The sequence below is a fragment of the Baudoinia panamericana genome, assembly GCF_000338955.1.
Source record: "Baudoinia panamericana UAMH 10762 unplaced genomic scaffold BAUCOscaffold_2, whole genome shotgun sequence".
NCBI classification, from domain to species: Eukaryota; Fungi; Ascomycota; class Dothideomycetes; order Mycosphaerellales; family Teratosphaeriaceae; genus Baudoinia; species Baudoinia panamericana.
In genome coordinates, this window is record NW_006911258.1 from 1,978,411 (window position 1) to 1,990,579 (window position 12,169).

Sequence of the window (12,169 nt, forward strand, 5' to 3'; positions counted from 1 at the left end):
ATAGTCACGGATGCATGCAGCAGGCTACCGTTATTCCTGGGTCCTCAGTATGGGGAACAACCGTAATATTGACAGACACGGGGGTGCTGCCGGTTGCGCCTGCCTTCAGTACTGCATCGTACGTAGATTCTGGTGACGTTATGCTCCTCGATTCCGCTGCAATCATGCAAAGAAACATTGCACGAGACCGACAATTGTTCAATCAGCCGGAGCGTCTGTCAGCGGAACGTACTGCACGCCCATATCTTTCGTCTTTGTGACCGTGCCATCTTCTTTCTTGTCGATGACATAGATGTGTTGAGCGTAGTTCTCCTCCACAGGCATGAATAATCTGAACAATCTTGTCAGCATTGTGGGCTGACAATCTGGCAATGAACAAGTTTAGCAAGGGGCCCGTCAGAGCCTGGCGAGGGAAACGGGAGTGTTGCAGTCCAGACTTACCGGCCCGGCGCTTTCAGCTGGTCGATCAAAGGCTGATGGAATGCAGCTGCCGCTGCTCCTACGTGGATGGCATCGTAGGGTGCATCTTCAGGCCACCCCAGCCTGCCATCGGCTTTGACATAACGGATACCCCCATTATCCATCAGTTCTCTACCCTCGGCACTCTTGCGAGTATTCTGCGTGCCCATGTCGACTAGTGGTTGGATATGCTCTATCCCAATAACCTTGCCACCAGGCTTGACCAGTTCGGCCAGCACATGAGTAAGGTAGCCGGAACCTGACCCAACATCTAATACTTTAGATCCTGGATTAAGGTACGGCAACAAAGACTCGCATGCGGACGCGTGCATATGCGGCGCTGAGATGGTGGCGCTATAGCCTATGGTCTGCGGGCTATCCTGGTAAGGCGCATAAGGTGCATAGTGGGCACGATCTACCCCCAGCATTGCTTGCTTGACTCGAGCATTGGTGATGAGACCATGCCGAGCTAGATTCTCTATCAATGCCTCATTGGAGGCACCACTTGATCTCCATGCCATGCTTGCACCTCTGCCAGTGGCAAGAGTGGAAGCTCTCTGCCCAATGGTGGCAAAGCTTGGTTCGGGACCGGGGCACCAGTATGTAATGAATGCTATGGCTATCAACGCAAGAAGCGCCTCCGTTGCCGGTCTGATGTGCGTCGCTGCGACAAAGGCAGCTACATGTAATTGCTAAGGAGCGAGACTGCCAGTGCTCCAAATGTGCAGCCTTACCTTAACTGCTGTGCCTTCGACGTCAGAACTGTGCAACATAAGGTGTACGGCGGGCGCTGCCGCTGGCGCCAGCTGAATACGAACCAACCAACGCAACGATCTTTCCGTCTCCACCATCAAGGCAGGCGGCATCCGGTAGCGTATCGCCCGCTGACAAAGAGATAGCCGGCTCACGCATGATCATCCGAGCCCACCTAGGTAAGTATTCCGTTGCGAATCGCAATGCTCTCGCGCGGACTACAACGTATATGAGCCCGCCAGGCCAGATCTTGGGCAACCGATATACTGACGACTACTCCACCAGCCTCGACGATGGAGCGCCACCATGTCTTCCTACTCACCAGCCTGGCTGTAACAGTCTACCTGTTTGTTGTCCGTCTTTTGCGATACCAACGGAGGGACTCGATACCTCGCACATATGGCATGGTCGACCGTAGCGACTTCCCCAAGATGTCCGCCGATAAGGCGCAAGCCATCCTCAGCGACTTGATTGAGATAGAGTTCCCTACACTCTGGCGCCAGAGCATCATCTTCGCCATCTTCAAGACTTACGGTATTCCGACAATTGCGCAATTACTTGCAAACACCTCCGAACTACAAGGGACAGAGACCGCCTCTAAACGTGTCGCTGACACCGGCGTACTGATAAAAGAAATGACACTCAATCCGTCTTCCTCGCCTCGTACGTTGCAAGCTATTGCACGCATGAACTACTTGCACTCTCGTTACATTAAGGCTGGCAAGATCAGCAACGATGACATGGTATACACCTTAGGCTTGTTTGCCCTAGAACCTACTCGCTGGATAGGCAAGTATGAGTGGCGACAACTAACAGATGTTGAGCTATGCGCTCTGGGCACCTTCTGGAAAGACGTTGGTGACAAGATGGAGGTGAGGGTCAAATCGTTACCTGTCGTCTGGAACGAGGCTTACTAACAACCAATCCTCCAGATCGACTACTCTCCACTACCCTCTGCTAGCGAAGGCTGGCAGGATGGGCTGCACTGGCTCACAGAGATGCGAGTCTGGGGCGAGAAGTACGAAGAAAACCACATGATTGCGGCCGAGCCGAATGCGAAGCTCACACGTGCCCTTGTCGACATACTTTTTGACGGGATGCCGCAGAGCATCAAATCTATCGGTACGTTGGTCGTTGCAGCAGTTGTGCCGGAGCGGTTGAGGATAGCTACTATGCTGCCAACTCCACCGCAGGTTTACGTGATCGGCTTTCAGACTATCATGTACTTGAGGAAGCTGGTGTTGCGGTATCTTTTGCTACCCAGGCCCGAATTTCTCCGTGTGGTAAACATCTCACGAAAGCCGGAGCCTAGTGGCAGATACACGAACGAGGAATGGCTCACGCACCCTTGGTACGTGAAAGCTACACTTTGGAGACGTTGGGGTCCAAATGCGTGGATTGGGAGGTTGCAGGGTAGTAAGCTTCCTGGCGACGATGGTGAGAAGTACTACCCTCAAGGCTACTTGATTGCTGAGGTGGGTCCAAAACGGACGGAGAAGCAAGGTGGCGTAGAGATGCGGGCGGATGTTGACAAGATGCACGCGAGGTTTGGAAGCTGCCCGTTTGCGATGTCGCTCAAGGCTTGAGACGAAGCGTATCCTCGAAAGTCAGCGTGCGAACAAGCAGTGTTGCTGAACCGGCAGATTTTCGAGTGCACCCGGGACATCAATCTGGGGCCAGCTTTACTCGCTGGCCCAAAGATCGCCGTAGAGGTTAACCATGAGATGACTCACGCATCCACAGCAATGCGGCCGGCCGGCTGGAACGTGGCCCACGGAAGTCTCCGTTCCCCACGAAACTCAAGACTCAAGCTCAAGCTCCTTCGTCTGTTCTTCCCTTCTACATCACCATATATCAGCTAATTATACCATGGTGACTCAGCTCGATTGATGATTAGCCATGATATGTACGGCGTCAAGAACTGTGCACCAACATATATCGAGGACTTGTCAGAGTAAGAGGAGAGTAAAATGAAACGCGCAATGCCAAGGGCTTTTGGCTTTGGCTCGGGTGTGTTGAAGCGTGCAGTAACCTTCATGACCTGCGCAAGATGTGCCCCGCGACAAACCTCATCTATCTAGACTGCATGAGCCAGGCACGTCGACCTGCTTGTATGGGATATCATGTTGCGGTCATGGCTGCAGGCGGCGCTGAATAACCTGAGGGCAAGCCCACCATCACTGCCCGGCTTCGCTCTTGGGTATTTCCGCGACTACACATCTGTTCTCTTCCCTTCCCCCTCTGCAACGCATTCTGGTTTGTGGCCGGTACTATACTATGGCTGCCCAGTACGACACCGTCGTCAAAGCTTTGCAGACTCACGTGGCGCAGGATGTTGAGCTTCAGACCGCGAAGGTGGTCCAGTCCCGTGGAAGCATCGCGGAACTCAAAAAGACCGATCCCTGATTAAAGTACTCGGGCGCGAGCGGGAAACGCGGCGCATCTTCGGCTTCATCTCTATGCTGGGCTTCAGCTCGACGCTAATGATAACCTGGTAGGTCCTCTTGGGCAGCCTACTGCTTGTCATTATCGACGGAGGCACAGCGGGCTTCTTTTGGGGCTATATACTTGTCGTCATTGGCTACACCTTGGTGTATGCAAGTTTGGCAGAGATGGCATCTATGGTATTTCCACTCGCTCGTCGCTTTGTGCAAGTTGAGTTAACTGGAGAGTGCGCAGGCTCCGACATCAGGGGGCCAGTATTCGTGGGTTAGTGATTTTGCCCCAGATGGCGCACAGCGCTACCTAAGCTACATCACCAGATGGCGTGCTTCACAGGATGGTGAGCGAAAGACAGAGCTCGAGTTCCCATGATGCGGATGCTGACGTGGCTGTGCGTGTCATCTAGGCAGTCCGCCATTACTGGCATTGCCTTCTTAGTCGCTACGATCATCCAAGGACTGATGGTGCTCGGCAACGCGAACTATGTGTTTGAGAGGTGGCACGGAACGCTGTTGGTGATTGCTGTTGTGTCCCTTGCCATATTGTAAGCCCTGTGTGTCTCCTGCCGGGCTGCGACTTGTGCTAATCTTGCTTCTCTAGCCTCAACACGTTCGTCGCCAGAAAACTCCCGCTCGTGGAGGGCGGGTTGGCCGTTCTCCAATTCGCGGGCCTCTTCGTAGTAATCATTGTGCTCTGGATACTGGCTCCCTAGAACAATGCGCATGACGCTTTCTTACAGCTTGCCAATGGTGGCGGCTGGCCCTCTAACGGACTGGCGTTCTTCGTCGGCCTGTTACCTATGACACTCTCCCTTCTGGGCTTCGACAGCGCAGTTCACCTGTCAGAAGAAATATCTGGTGCATCCCTAGCTCTTCCGCGTGCCATCATGTGGCCGCAGTATCTCAACTCGTTCCTGCGTTTCGTAGTGGTTGTCACCCTGATCTTCACGATGGGTGATCTAGACGAGATCTCAGCTAGCGCCACCGGCTACCCGTTCATCCAGGTCTTCTACAACACGACGAACTCTCTTGCTGGCACCGACACCATGTCACTTCTACTGATCCTGTCACTGTTCGGCAGCGTCACGGCCTGCCTTGCACTGCAAGTCGTCAGATATGGGCCTTTGCACGTGACAATGGCGTCCCATTCTCAGCCACCATTCAACACGTAAGTAGATACATCCCTTCTGGTTGAACCAAATTGGCAAAGCTAAACGTGTTCAATGCCAGGTTCATCCGAAATGGAGCATTCCACTCAACGCCATTCTCATCTCCCTGCTCGTCTGCATTCTTCTGTCGCTCATCAACATCGGCTCATCCGCAGCGCTGAACGCTATTCTTGCTCTAGACTTGACTGCTTTACTGGCTTCTTACACCATTTGCAGAAGCTGCCTGGTCCTCAAGCGACTCCGCGGCGAGCCGCTACCCCCTCGTGCTTGGTCGCTCGGCCGGTGGGGCCTGGCCATCAACATTGCTGCAGTCTGCTGGCTTCTACCGCTCTTCGTCTTCACACTCTTTCCGGTGGCTATTCCGGTTGCGGCGAGCTCCATGAACTGGGCGTGCCTATTACTGGGCGCTGTGGTACTTTTTGCGAACGCCTATTACTTTGCCCATGGTAGACGTTTGTACATATCACCAGAAGAGAGGCTCCGTAGAGACTTACAGGGGGAGGTCCATGCGCGTGGCAAATGAAGCGGTGCAAGAGATGGACGAAAGGCGACTTTGACAAAGGTATTGGTGTTGAGCAGCTCCCGGTTGACATCACTTACACTGCTATTCCACCAATTCATATACGATGTTAGGCGACCTTCTTGGCTTTCTGCAACGTCGCACCTGCCTATGTGTGCCCTTATTTACCGCAGAAGTAGCTGCTGCGTGCTCATTGGCTGCGAAGGACCCGTTCTCCGACTCGGGAAAGCGCGACAATAGCAAGCGATGCACACTTGATAATCGGAATCAACAACATCTTCTCACAGTCAAGGTGACTTCGACACTCCTTCAAGCTCCGCGACAAAGCAGGTCTCTTTGTCCCCACAGGGCCCACACACTCCTTTGCTGCGACTACCTTGCATTCCTGCCACGAGGATACCAGCCAATCGTTTCCACCGACTCCACATTCCTCGACGACATCTGTTGACAGATTTTGCAACACAGCATACACCCTCGTGATCAAATTGTGAGTGCTTCCCGACATCCGAAACCCCAGCGCTTCATGCACTGTGGGCTAGCCTCGCGACTGACACGGCCATGACAAAGCGGCAATAAAAAGACCTCAAAGCGAGCGCTCGCTACATCTTACCTCCTTGTCTTGCACAATTCCTAACAAACCATCCACATATTGCAGGCCACCAGGGGCCACACAACGCTCGCTAAGCCGCTGGTCGGAAACAGATCGCTCACAACACACGGATACCTTGACAACGTGCTAATCATTACTACCATTGCTATCATGAAGGCAGGCCTTCTTTGTCTTGCGGGTCTTAGTGCGGCGGCGGCAGCACAGCCCCACCATCGCCACGACCATCAGCACCAGCATGCGGTCAAGCGAGAAGAGATCGTCGTCGTGACCGACTATGTGATGGCGACCGTGGCGGACACGGTCGTATTCGTCAATGCGGAAGGACATCCCATATTTACTTCATACCAGGGGCAAGCTTTACCAACGGAAGCTCTTTCTTCGAGCGTTATCCTGGCCGCCACAGAAGCCGCGCCAACCTCATTCAGTAGCAGCGACCCGACACCGGCAGCTCCTGCTACTTCCAGTCCTGATCAGCCCGTAGCGCCAACATCTACTCCAGACGTAGCTGCGTCTGCACCCGCTCAGCCTGCACGGGCTTCCTCATCGACCCAACCGGAAAGCTCTCCCATGATCCCCACTGCTGGATCGAGCATGGGGGCACCATTCGAAGGGTACTCATTATCATACAGTCCGTACAACACAGACCAATCTTGCAAATCTCACGACCAAATCACAACCGATTTCGATGCCATCTCTGGCTACGGCATGATTCGCATCTACGGCACCGACTGCAATCAGACAGCCACGGTCTTAAGCGCTGCTGGTTCGAAGAACATGAAGGTCTTCGCAGGCATCTACGACATCACACAGGTGAACTCGGAAGTACAGCAGATCATCGATGCGGCGAACGGCAACTGGAACCAGATCCACACAGTCGCTGTGGGGAATGAAGGTGTCAATAACGGGGCGTACAGCGTTGCAGCGGTCGTTGCTGCTATCGATTCAGCCCGCAACCAACTCAAAGCTGCAGGGTATACTGGCAATGTGGTCACCGTGGACACTTTCGTTGCAATGATTGCAAACCCAGAGCTCTGCCAAGCATCGGATTACGCCGCCGCAAATTGTCACGCCTTCTTCGACGGCGGTGTGACTGCTGATGAAGCTGGTAAGTTCGTGCTCGCTCAAGCACAGCGCGTTAGCGAGGCTTGTGGCGGGAAGGACACCATGATTACCGAGAGCGGCTGGCCCTCAAATGGCGAAACCAACAATCTGGCAGTACCCAGTCCGGAGAATCAGGTGGCCGCCATCAACTCGCTAAAGGCTGCCTTCACGAACAATATCGTGCTTTTCAGTGCCTTCAATGACTACTGGAAGCATGACAACCCGGGCACATTCGGCGCTGAGCACTATTGGGGCATACTTGGCAACGCACCATCTTAGAGGCCTGAGTAACCGCTGGAACGAGTCTTGCTGCCGCAAGGCGCGAGGGTACGCTTCTCGGGGATGCTGTGTAGACAACGCATTGATGGATAGCTCTTGCATTTGGGAGTCAAAGGAATGGAATGGGTGCATAGCGTTGCATTCGGCTTATAGTTCGTATTGAAAACCTTCTCTGTCGCGAACATATTGGAAGGATGGCATGATCGACAAGTGACCGATCCGCCAGCCAGAGAACGTGCAGCAACCACCTACAGAGGACTGAGTGACAAGTTGTAATAAGATGGAACGATGCCTTCGATGAAGATTGAGTGTCTAACCGTCGTGGCCTCGAGCACATCAAGCCCGAACCTCGATGATCCGCAAGCGGTCATTATTCACAAATCAATGATTCTTCGCTAGCCCTTTCGTCACGTTGCGAAACTTGCTAAGAAAGAAAATTGATTCAGCGACGGAGGGCTCATGCTTTCCACGAGATGCTTAGACGAAGGCCTTCCACAGGCGAACTACAAGTTCATTTCCCGATATTATCTAGCTCAGGGCTACTTGCTTACCAGATACTCCAGCCCTCACCAGTCAGTTGGCAGATGGACACGTCGTCAGGTTGCGCTGGCCTGGGCCATCGGTGAACTTAGCGCTAGAGTTCTGCGGTAAGGCCTCCCACACCCAAGCACCCCGTTTTCAGCTACCGATCTACATTTCTGTGTCAACTCGCAATTCGCCCATCCATGGGCGAGTAGTACCACCATAGCTTGGCCAGTTGCTTTTGAGGGTATGGGTAGCGGCTTCGACAGCGATACCCTGCCACAGCTAGTCATGGCAAGGCCACAAGTTCCCGGCGAACGTGACGCGACAATCGAGCAGTACTTTGACTGCCAGCACTTGCGTCTACGTAGCTTTTCGGGACCTAGTTCGCGGTTCGCACGTGAGCAAGCGGAACATCCTGTTGCAACGACGACCTCTACAGCGACTGCCGTTGAACATGACCTTGATGATGCAGAGCGGTCGATGGACTGTGTGTGCGCAAAAGCTGGAATGGCACAAAGGAGCTGTAGCATTGTGGACATGCTTGACGATGGGGCCATGAAGTATGCTTCCAGAGAGGACATAGAGATACTGGGTAGTCCGGCCAGCGTACAAGGTGCGTCGCGAAGAATAGGCTTCCGAAAGCGTCAGGTTTCCAAAGGAGTTGGCTCATTGGTGAACCGCGCTCCGCTTATGCACGCGCCTTACGTGGTCCTTCTGCATGTCACGCTTCGTCAGTCACTTGTCTCCCTACTCGGATAGCGGATCCATGAACTCACCATATTATCAACCCTGCTAAATAATCGCGGACAGTCATCCAATTCGCAGGATATTGTCGGATTGTGCTTCGCCTCGTGCCGCGCGCGGTCCTTCTTACTGGAGAAGCCGCCTCCCATCGACTGAGGGCAGCCTTCGTGACGGCAGAACAGAGACTTGGTATGTCTTTTGTAATGTTTACGCAAGTCGCAACCTCGGGTGAACGTAGACTTAGACGTGCAACCCTGGTATGAGCACTTCCAATCACCTTCCGCAACCTCGTAGCCCTAAGATAATCAGGTTAGCTTACGCCGTCTCGGGTTCGTGTTACGGCGGACTTCGCACCCATCGAGCCATCTCACCTGCATTCGGCGACACACTTCTGGAAACCTCCGATTGTGTACTGAAGCTTGCCATGGAACCTGGGAGTGAGGCAAACGACGCTGATCTTGTTGGTCTTGTGTGAGTCTCCTCCGGCGAGAGGTATCTCGGTAGGGTGGACGGACCGCTCGTCACAAAATCCTGCGGCCACGCATAATCGTCACGGTATTGCGGACTGGCTGGATTGATTGCAGGATACGATAGCACATCCGTAGTCATCGATGGCTGCATCAATGGGTCATCCGCTCCCAAGTACGCGTCGAATTGCGGTTGAGATGTGTTCGGTTGAGGGTACAAATGTTGAGACCCATCGAAGGACGAACCAAACCCGGCGCCCGGTGCCAGTAGTGGCTCAGCATAGACATCTAAAGTCTGTGGAGGTTCGATGGTGTGGGTAACAAATTCAAGATTCGGATCGAGATATACATGGTCCTCTTGCTCCTGAGGAAGCAATAGACTAAAGTTCGACATGGTATACCGATCTAAGTCCACGCATGCAGAATGGTGCCCTTTTCGACAGTCTCTGTAGAGAGGCGGTGTGCCCTAGTACAGTCAGTGAGCGTCACAACAGAAAACGCTCGGCCACCAACCGCTGACGATGGGATAAGGGAGTGTTGAAGTCCTCGTGGGAATGAGTGCACTAGAGCGGCATTGTGCAGAGCAAGCAGACACAATAGCGCTCCGACGCTATCGTCATGCAAGCGGAGAAGGTGGGACTGGACAGCAGATAGATTCTTCTCAGGTCATACGTACTGATCTGCCTTCCCAAACAGCGACAGATTTGAGATCGATCATCGTTGGAGTCATAACGTCTGCCGCAGCCATGGTCCAGTACCCAACGCTGCAACCAACGTCTTAACTCTTGTTAAAGGGTCTGTTCGAACAGAACAGTGTTGGAAAGACGTTGGCAGTAGGTGCCGTGACGTGTTGTGATTGGCCGTACGCTATGCGGGAGCGGGCTACAGGTAGCCTATCCAGCTTACTGTTCGAGTACTAGGCTGCTGGGCCAGCCTACCAAAGAGCCCTAGGATATATATGCGAAGGAGGCTGTTGATTTTCAAGCTTAGCAGATACGTGATTGTACCATTCAAAAAAGAAGAAGCTTCGCGTAAACAACACACTCTTCAGGTCTCGTTGACAGATTTTCGAAATAGCCTGTCTACCTCCGCTGCAGGACAAGCTGCGTACTTGTAGGAGCTTACATCCGGTCGAGTACCGTCAATGATGTGCAAGCTAGGCATGCTAGTCCCTAGGTGTGTTAAGGATCGGCACCAGCAGCAGGGTCTCATAGGGCGAAGTTGTCGGTACCTTGTCCGTTTGACGTCCCGCATGGGTATTCATGGAGTCTCGACCACCAACAAATCGCTCAGTCAGCAACTTCATGTACCCTAAGGCTTCGGTGAAGCATCTGGTGCTCGCCGTAGCCGTTCCAGGCCGTGAACCGTAGCAGGTCGTCAAAATCCGAAGAATTTCCCCTACATCGCACTTGACCGTGTTGAGGCCATTCGGTCGAGTATGGCCTTGCATGTGCGGCTGAGCTTGTACGCTTGATGCCACGGGTCCTTGGATGCAAGAATGCACGCATACATGAGCGACCGACAGGAGATCGGTGCCATGCTATTTGAGCCGTCCAATGACAGCTTGCAGCGACTTAACGGGTAGGGCTGAAAGCGGCAGGTAACCCTCTGTGGTTAGTTGATTGCTCAGACCAAGCTCACGCTTCTCCGAGTCGAGCTTCGGCGTCCCGAGAAACCGACAACGATTTCGAGAACCTCGGACGGGATGGATGGTAGTGTCCCTGCCGGCAAAGAAGTATTACCAAGCTGTCGCGCTCAAATCTCTGGGCTGGAAGACCCATGTGGCTGAGTGGCCACTGATGCCGGCCTCGCTCCTCAGCGTATGACCTTCATGTGACCAAGCAAATGCACAGCGACCTCAGCGCCTTTCTGCTCCGACTACGATCAATCATCCACAAGCATAGAGCACTTCTACTAACGCGAAATCGACACAAGGTCTGTGGTTCGCCTTTCGATGTTGCTTCGACGTCTACATGGCTCAATATCCCTCCGTCTCTGACAGGACTGCGGGCACCGCCGCACCACGTGCGGAGTGCTGTCTAACTTAGTGACTACTATCTACCCCACATGCATTTGGTCTACTTAGGGCCGGCTTCAATCTTCGAGCCTTCCTGGCTGTACCGCGCCATATCCCGCGATCCTTTCCGTCATTAGCTCATATATTGCTTAGTAGGGCGCTCTTCGTAGGGCTGAAATTGCCGGGTTAGGCAGGTTTCAACAAAAAGGGCGGAAGCAAGCATACTATCGTGCACACAGACACCGCCTTGACGCTTTGCGTGTACCCCATCACTGGCGCTCGCAGAATTCGCGTTCAGTATCTGTGCTGACCGGCTGCGCAACGAGCATAGAGCCGGCGCCGTAATTTAACCCATGTTTACCGAGAGTTTCGGGCCATACAAGGAACCTTACCGAGTATCCGAGGCACTATTGTACGAGGTTTGATGGCCCTTTTTGGAAGGCTCAAACCTGGCGGCCTGCTATCTGCAAGGTGTAGACCACCACGGAGACCGACGAACAAGCTTATCACCGTCAGTGTCGAAGAGTCGCATGATCCACTGTGCAAATTGTAGTGCCTCAGAGGCCGACGTTAACCATAACAGTGAGTTGCAGCACGTGAAAGCAACTAACGCTCCGATCACCCGAGAATGCAATACTTCCAGAGTACTTCTCAAGCGTCTCCAACAGCGAGCAAAGGGTTTGACAACCCCAACAGCGGAATTTGTGCGGAGTGCTTCAGCTCCTACCACGTTCGTGAGCAACAATGATATCCTTCTCAGCTCAGGGCCGGCATATGCGATTGCTGCATTGCGAACATGGGTCTCCCTCCCACGATAATCGAGCTTGATGCCGACAACATCGCTTCTGCATCAAGTCCACGAGCGAACAGGGCAGCTAGGCGTTAAACGAAGGACGATACCGTGTCGCTCAATGGGCAGCTCGAGAGCCTCAATTGCAATGTCCTGCAGCCTTACGGCCATTGCGAAAGTCTGTCGGATGCTTCTGCGGGCAACACTGTATGGAGCGCTATGTTGTGCTCACCGTGTCCGCTGTCCTAGCACTTGCGGGCACCCATCGATAACCTGGGCCAGCAACATTGGTTC

General features: G+C 53.5%; 5 protein-coding genes across 5 annotated transcripts; 3 read left to right on the forward strand and 2 right to left on the reverse strand.

The window, feature by feature from the left end:
* Positions 1–27: 27 nt before the first annotated feature.
* On the reverse strand, positions 28–1,084 carry BAUCODRAFT_373726 (uncharacterized protein). Its single transcript, XM_007674646.1, has 2 exons — positions 442–1,084; positions 28–331 (listed from the first exon to the last, which is right to left on the reverse strand). The coding sequence occupies exons 1-2, from the start codon at positions 978–980 to the stop codon at positions 199–201; spliced, it is 672 nt and encodes a 223-aa protein (XP_007672836.1). The 5' UTR covers positions 981–1,084; the 3' UTR covers positions 28–198.
* A 421-nt stretch (positions 1,085–1,505) lies between these two features.
* On the forward strand, positions 1,506–2,798 carry BAUCODRAFT_119878 (uncharacterized protein; the record flags this gene model as incomplete). The annotated part of the gene is made up of 2 exons (XM_007674647.1): positions 1,506–2,084; positions 2,145–2,798. 2 exons carry the CDS (start codon positions 1,506–1,508, stop codon positions 2,796–2,798), a joined length of 1,233 nt encoding a protein of 410 aa, XP_007672837.1.
* A 691-nt stretch (positions 2,799–3,489) lies between these two features.
* Positions 3,490–5,345, forward strand: BAUCODRAFT_119879 (uncharacterized protein; the record flags this gene model as incomplete). The annotated part of the gene is made up of 8 exons (XM_007674648.1): positions 3,490–3,567; positions 3,711–3,836; positions 3,892–3,994; positions 4,018–4,198; positions 4,255–4,342; positions 4,367–4,735; positions 4,768–4,821; positions 4,884–5,345. 8 exons carry the CDS (start codon positions 3,490–3,492, stop codon positions 5,343–5,345), a joined length of 1,461 nt encoding a protein of 486 aa, XP_007672838.1.
* A 1,198-nt stretch (positions 5,346–6,543) lies between these two features.
* Positions 6,544–7,332, forward strand: BAUCODRAFT_62548 (glycoside hydrolase family 17 protein; the record flags this gene model as incomplete). The annotated part of the gene is made up of 1 exon (XM_007674649.1): positions 6,544–7,332. One exon carries the CDS (start codon positions 6,544–6,546, stop codon positions 7,330–7,332), a length of 789 nt encoding a protein of 262 aa, XP_007672839.1.
* Positions 7,333–8,523: 1,191 nt separating this feature from the next.
* Positions 8,524–9,210, reverse strand: BAUCODRAFT_62639 (uncharacterized protein; the record flags this gene model as incomplete). Its single annotated transcript, XM_007674650.1, has 3 exons — positions 8,524–8,571; positions 8,634–8,897; positions 8,956–9,210. 3 exons carry the CDS (start codon positions 9,208–9,210, stop codon positions 8,524–8,526), a joined length of 567 nt encoding a protein of 188 aa, XP_007672840.1.
* Positions 9,211–12,169: the final 2,959 nt, after the last annotated feature.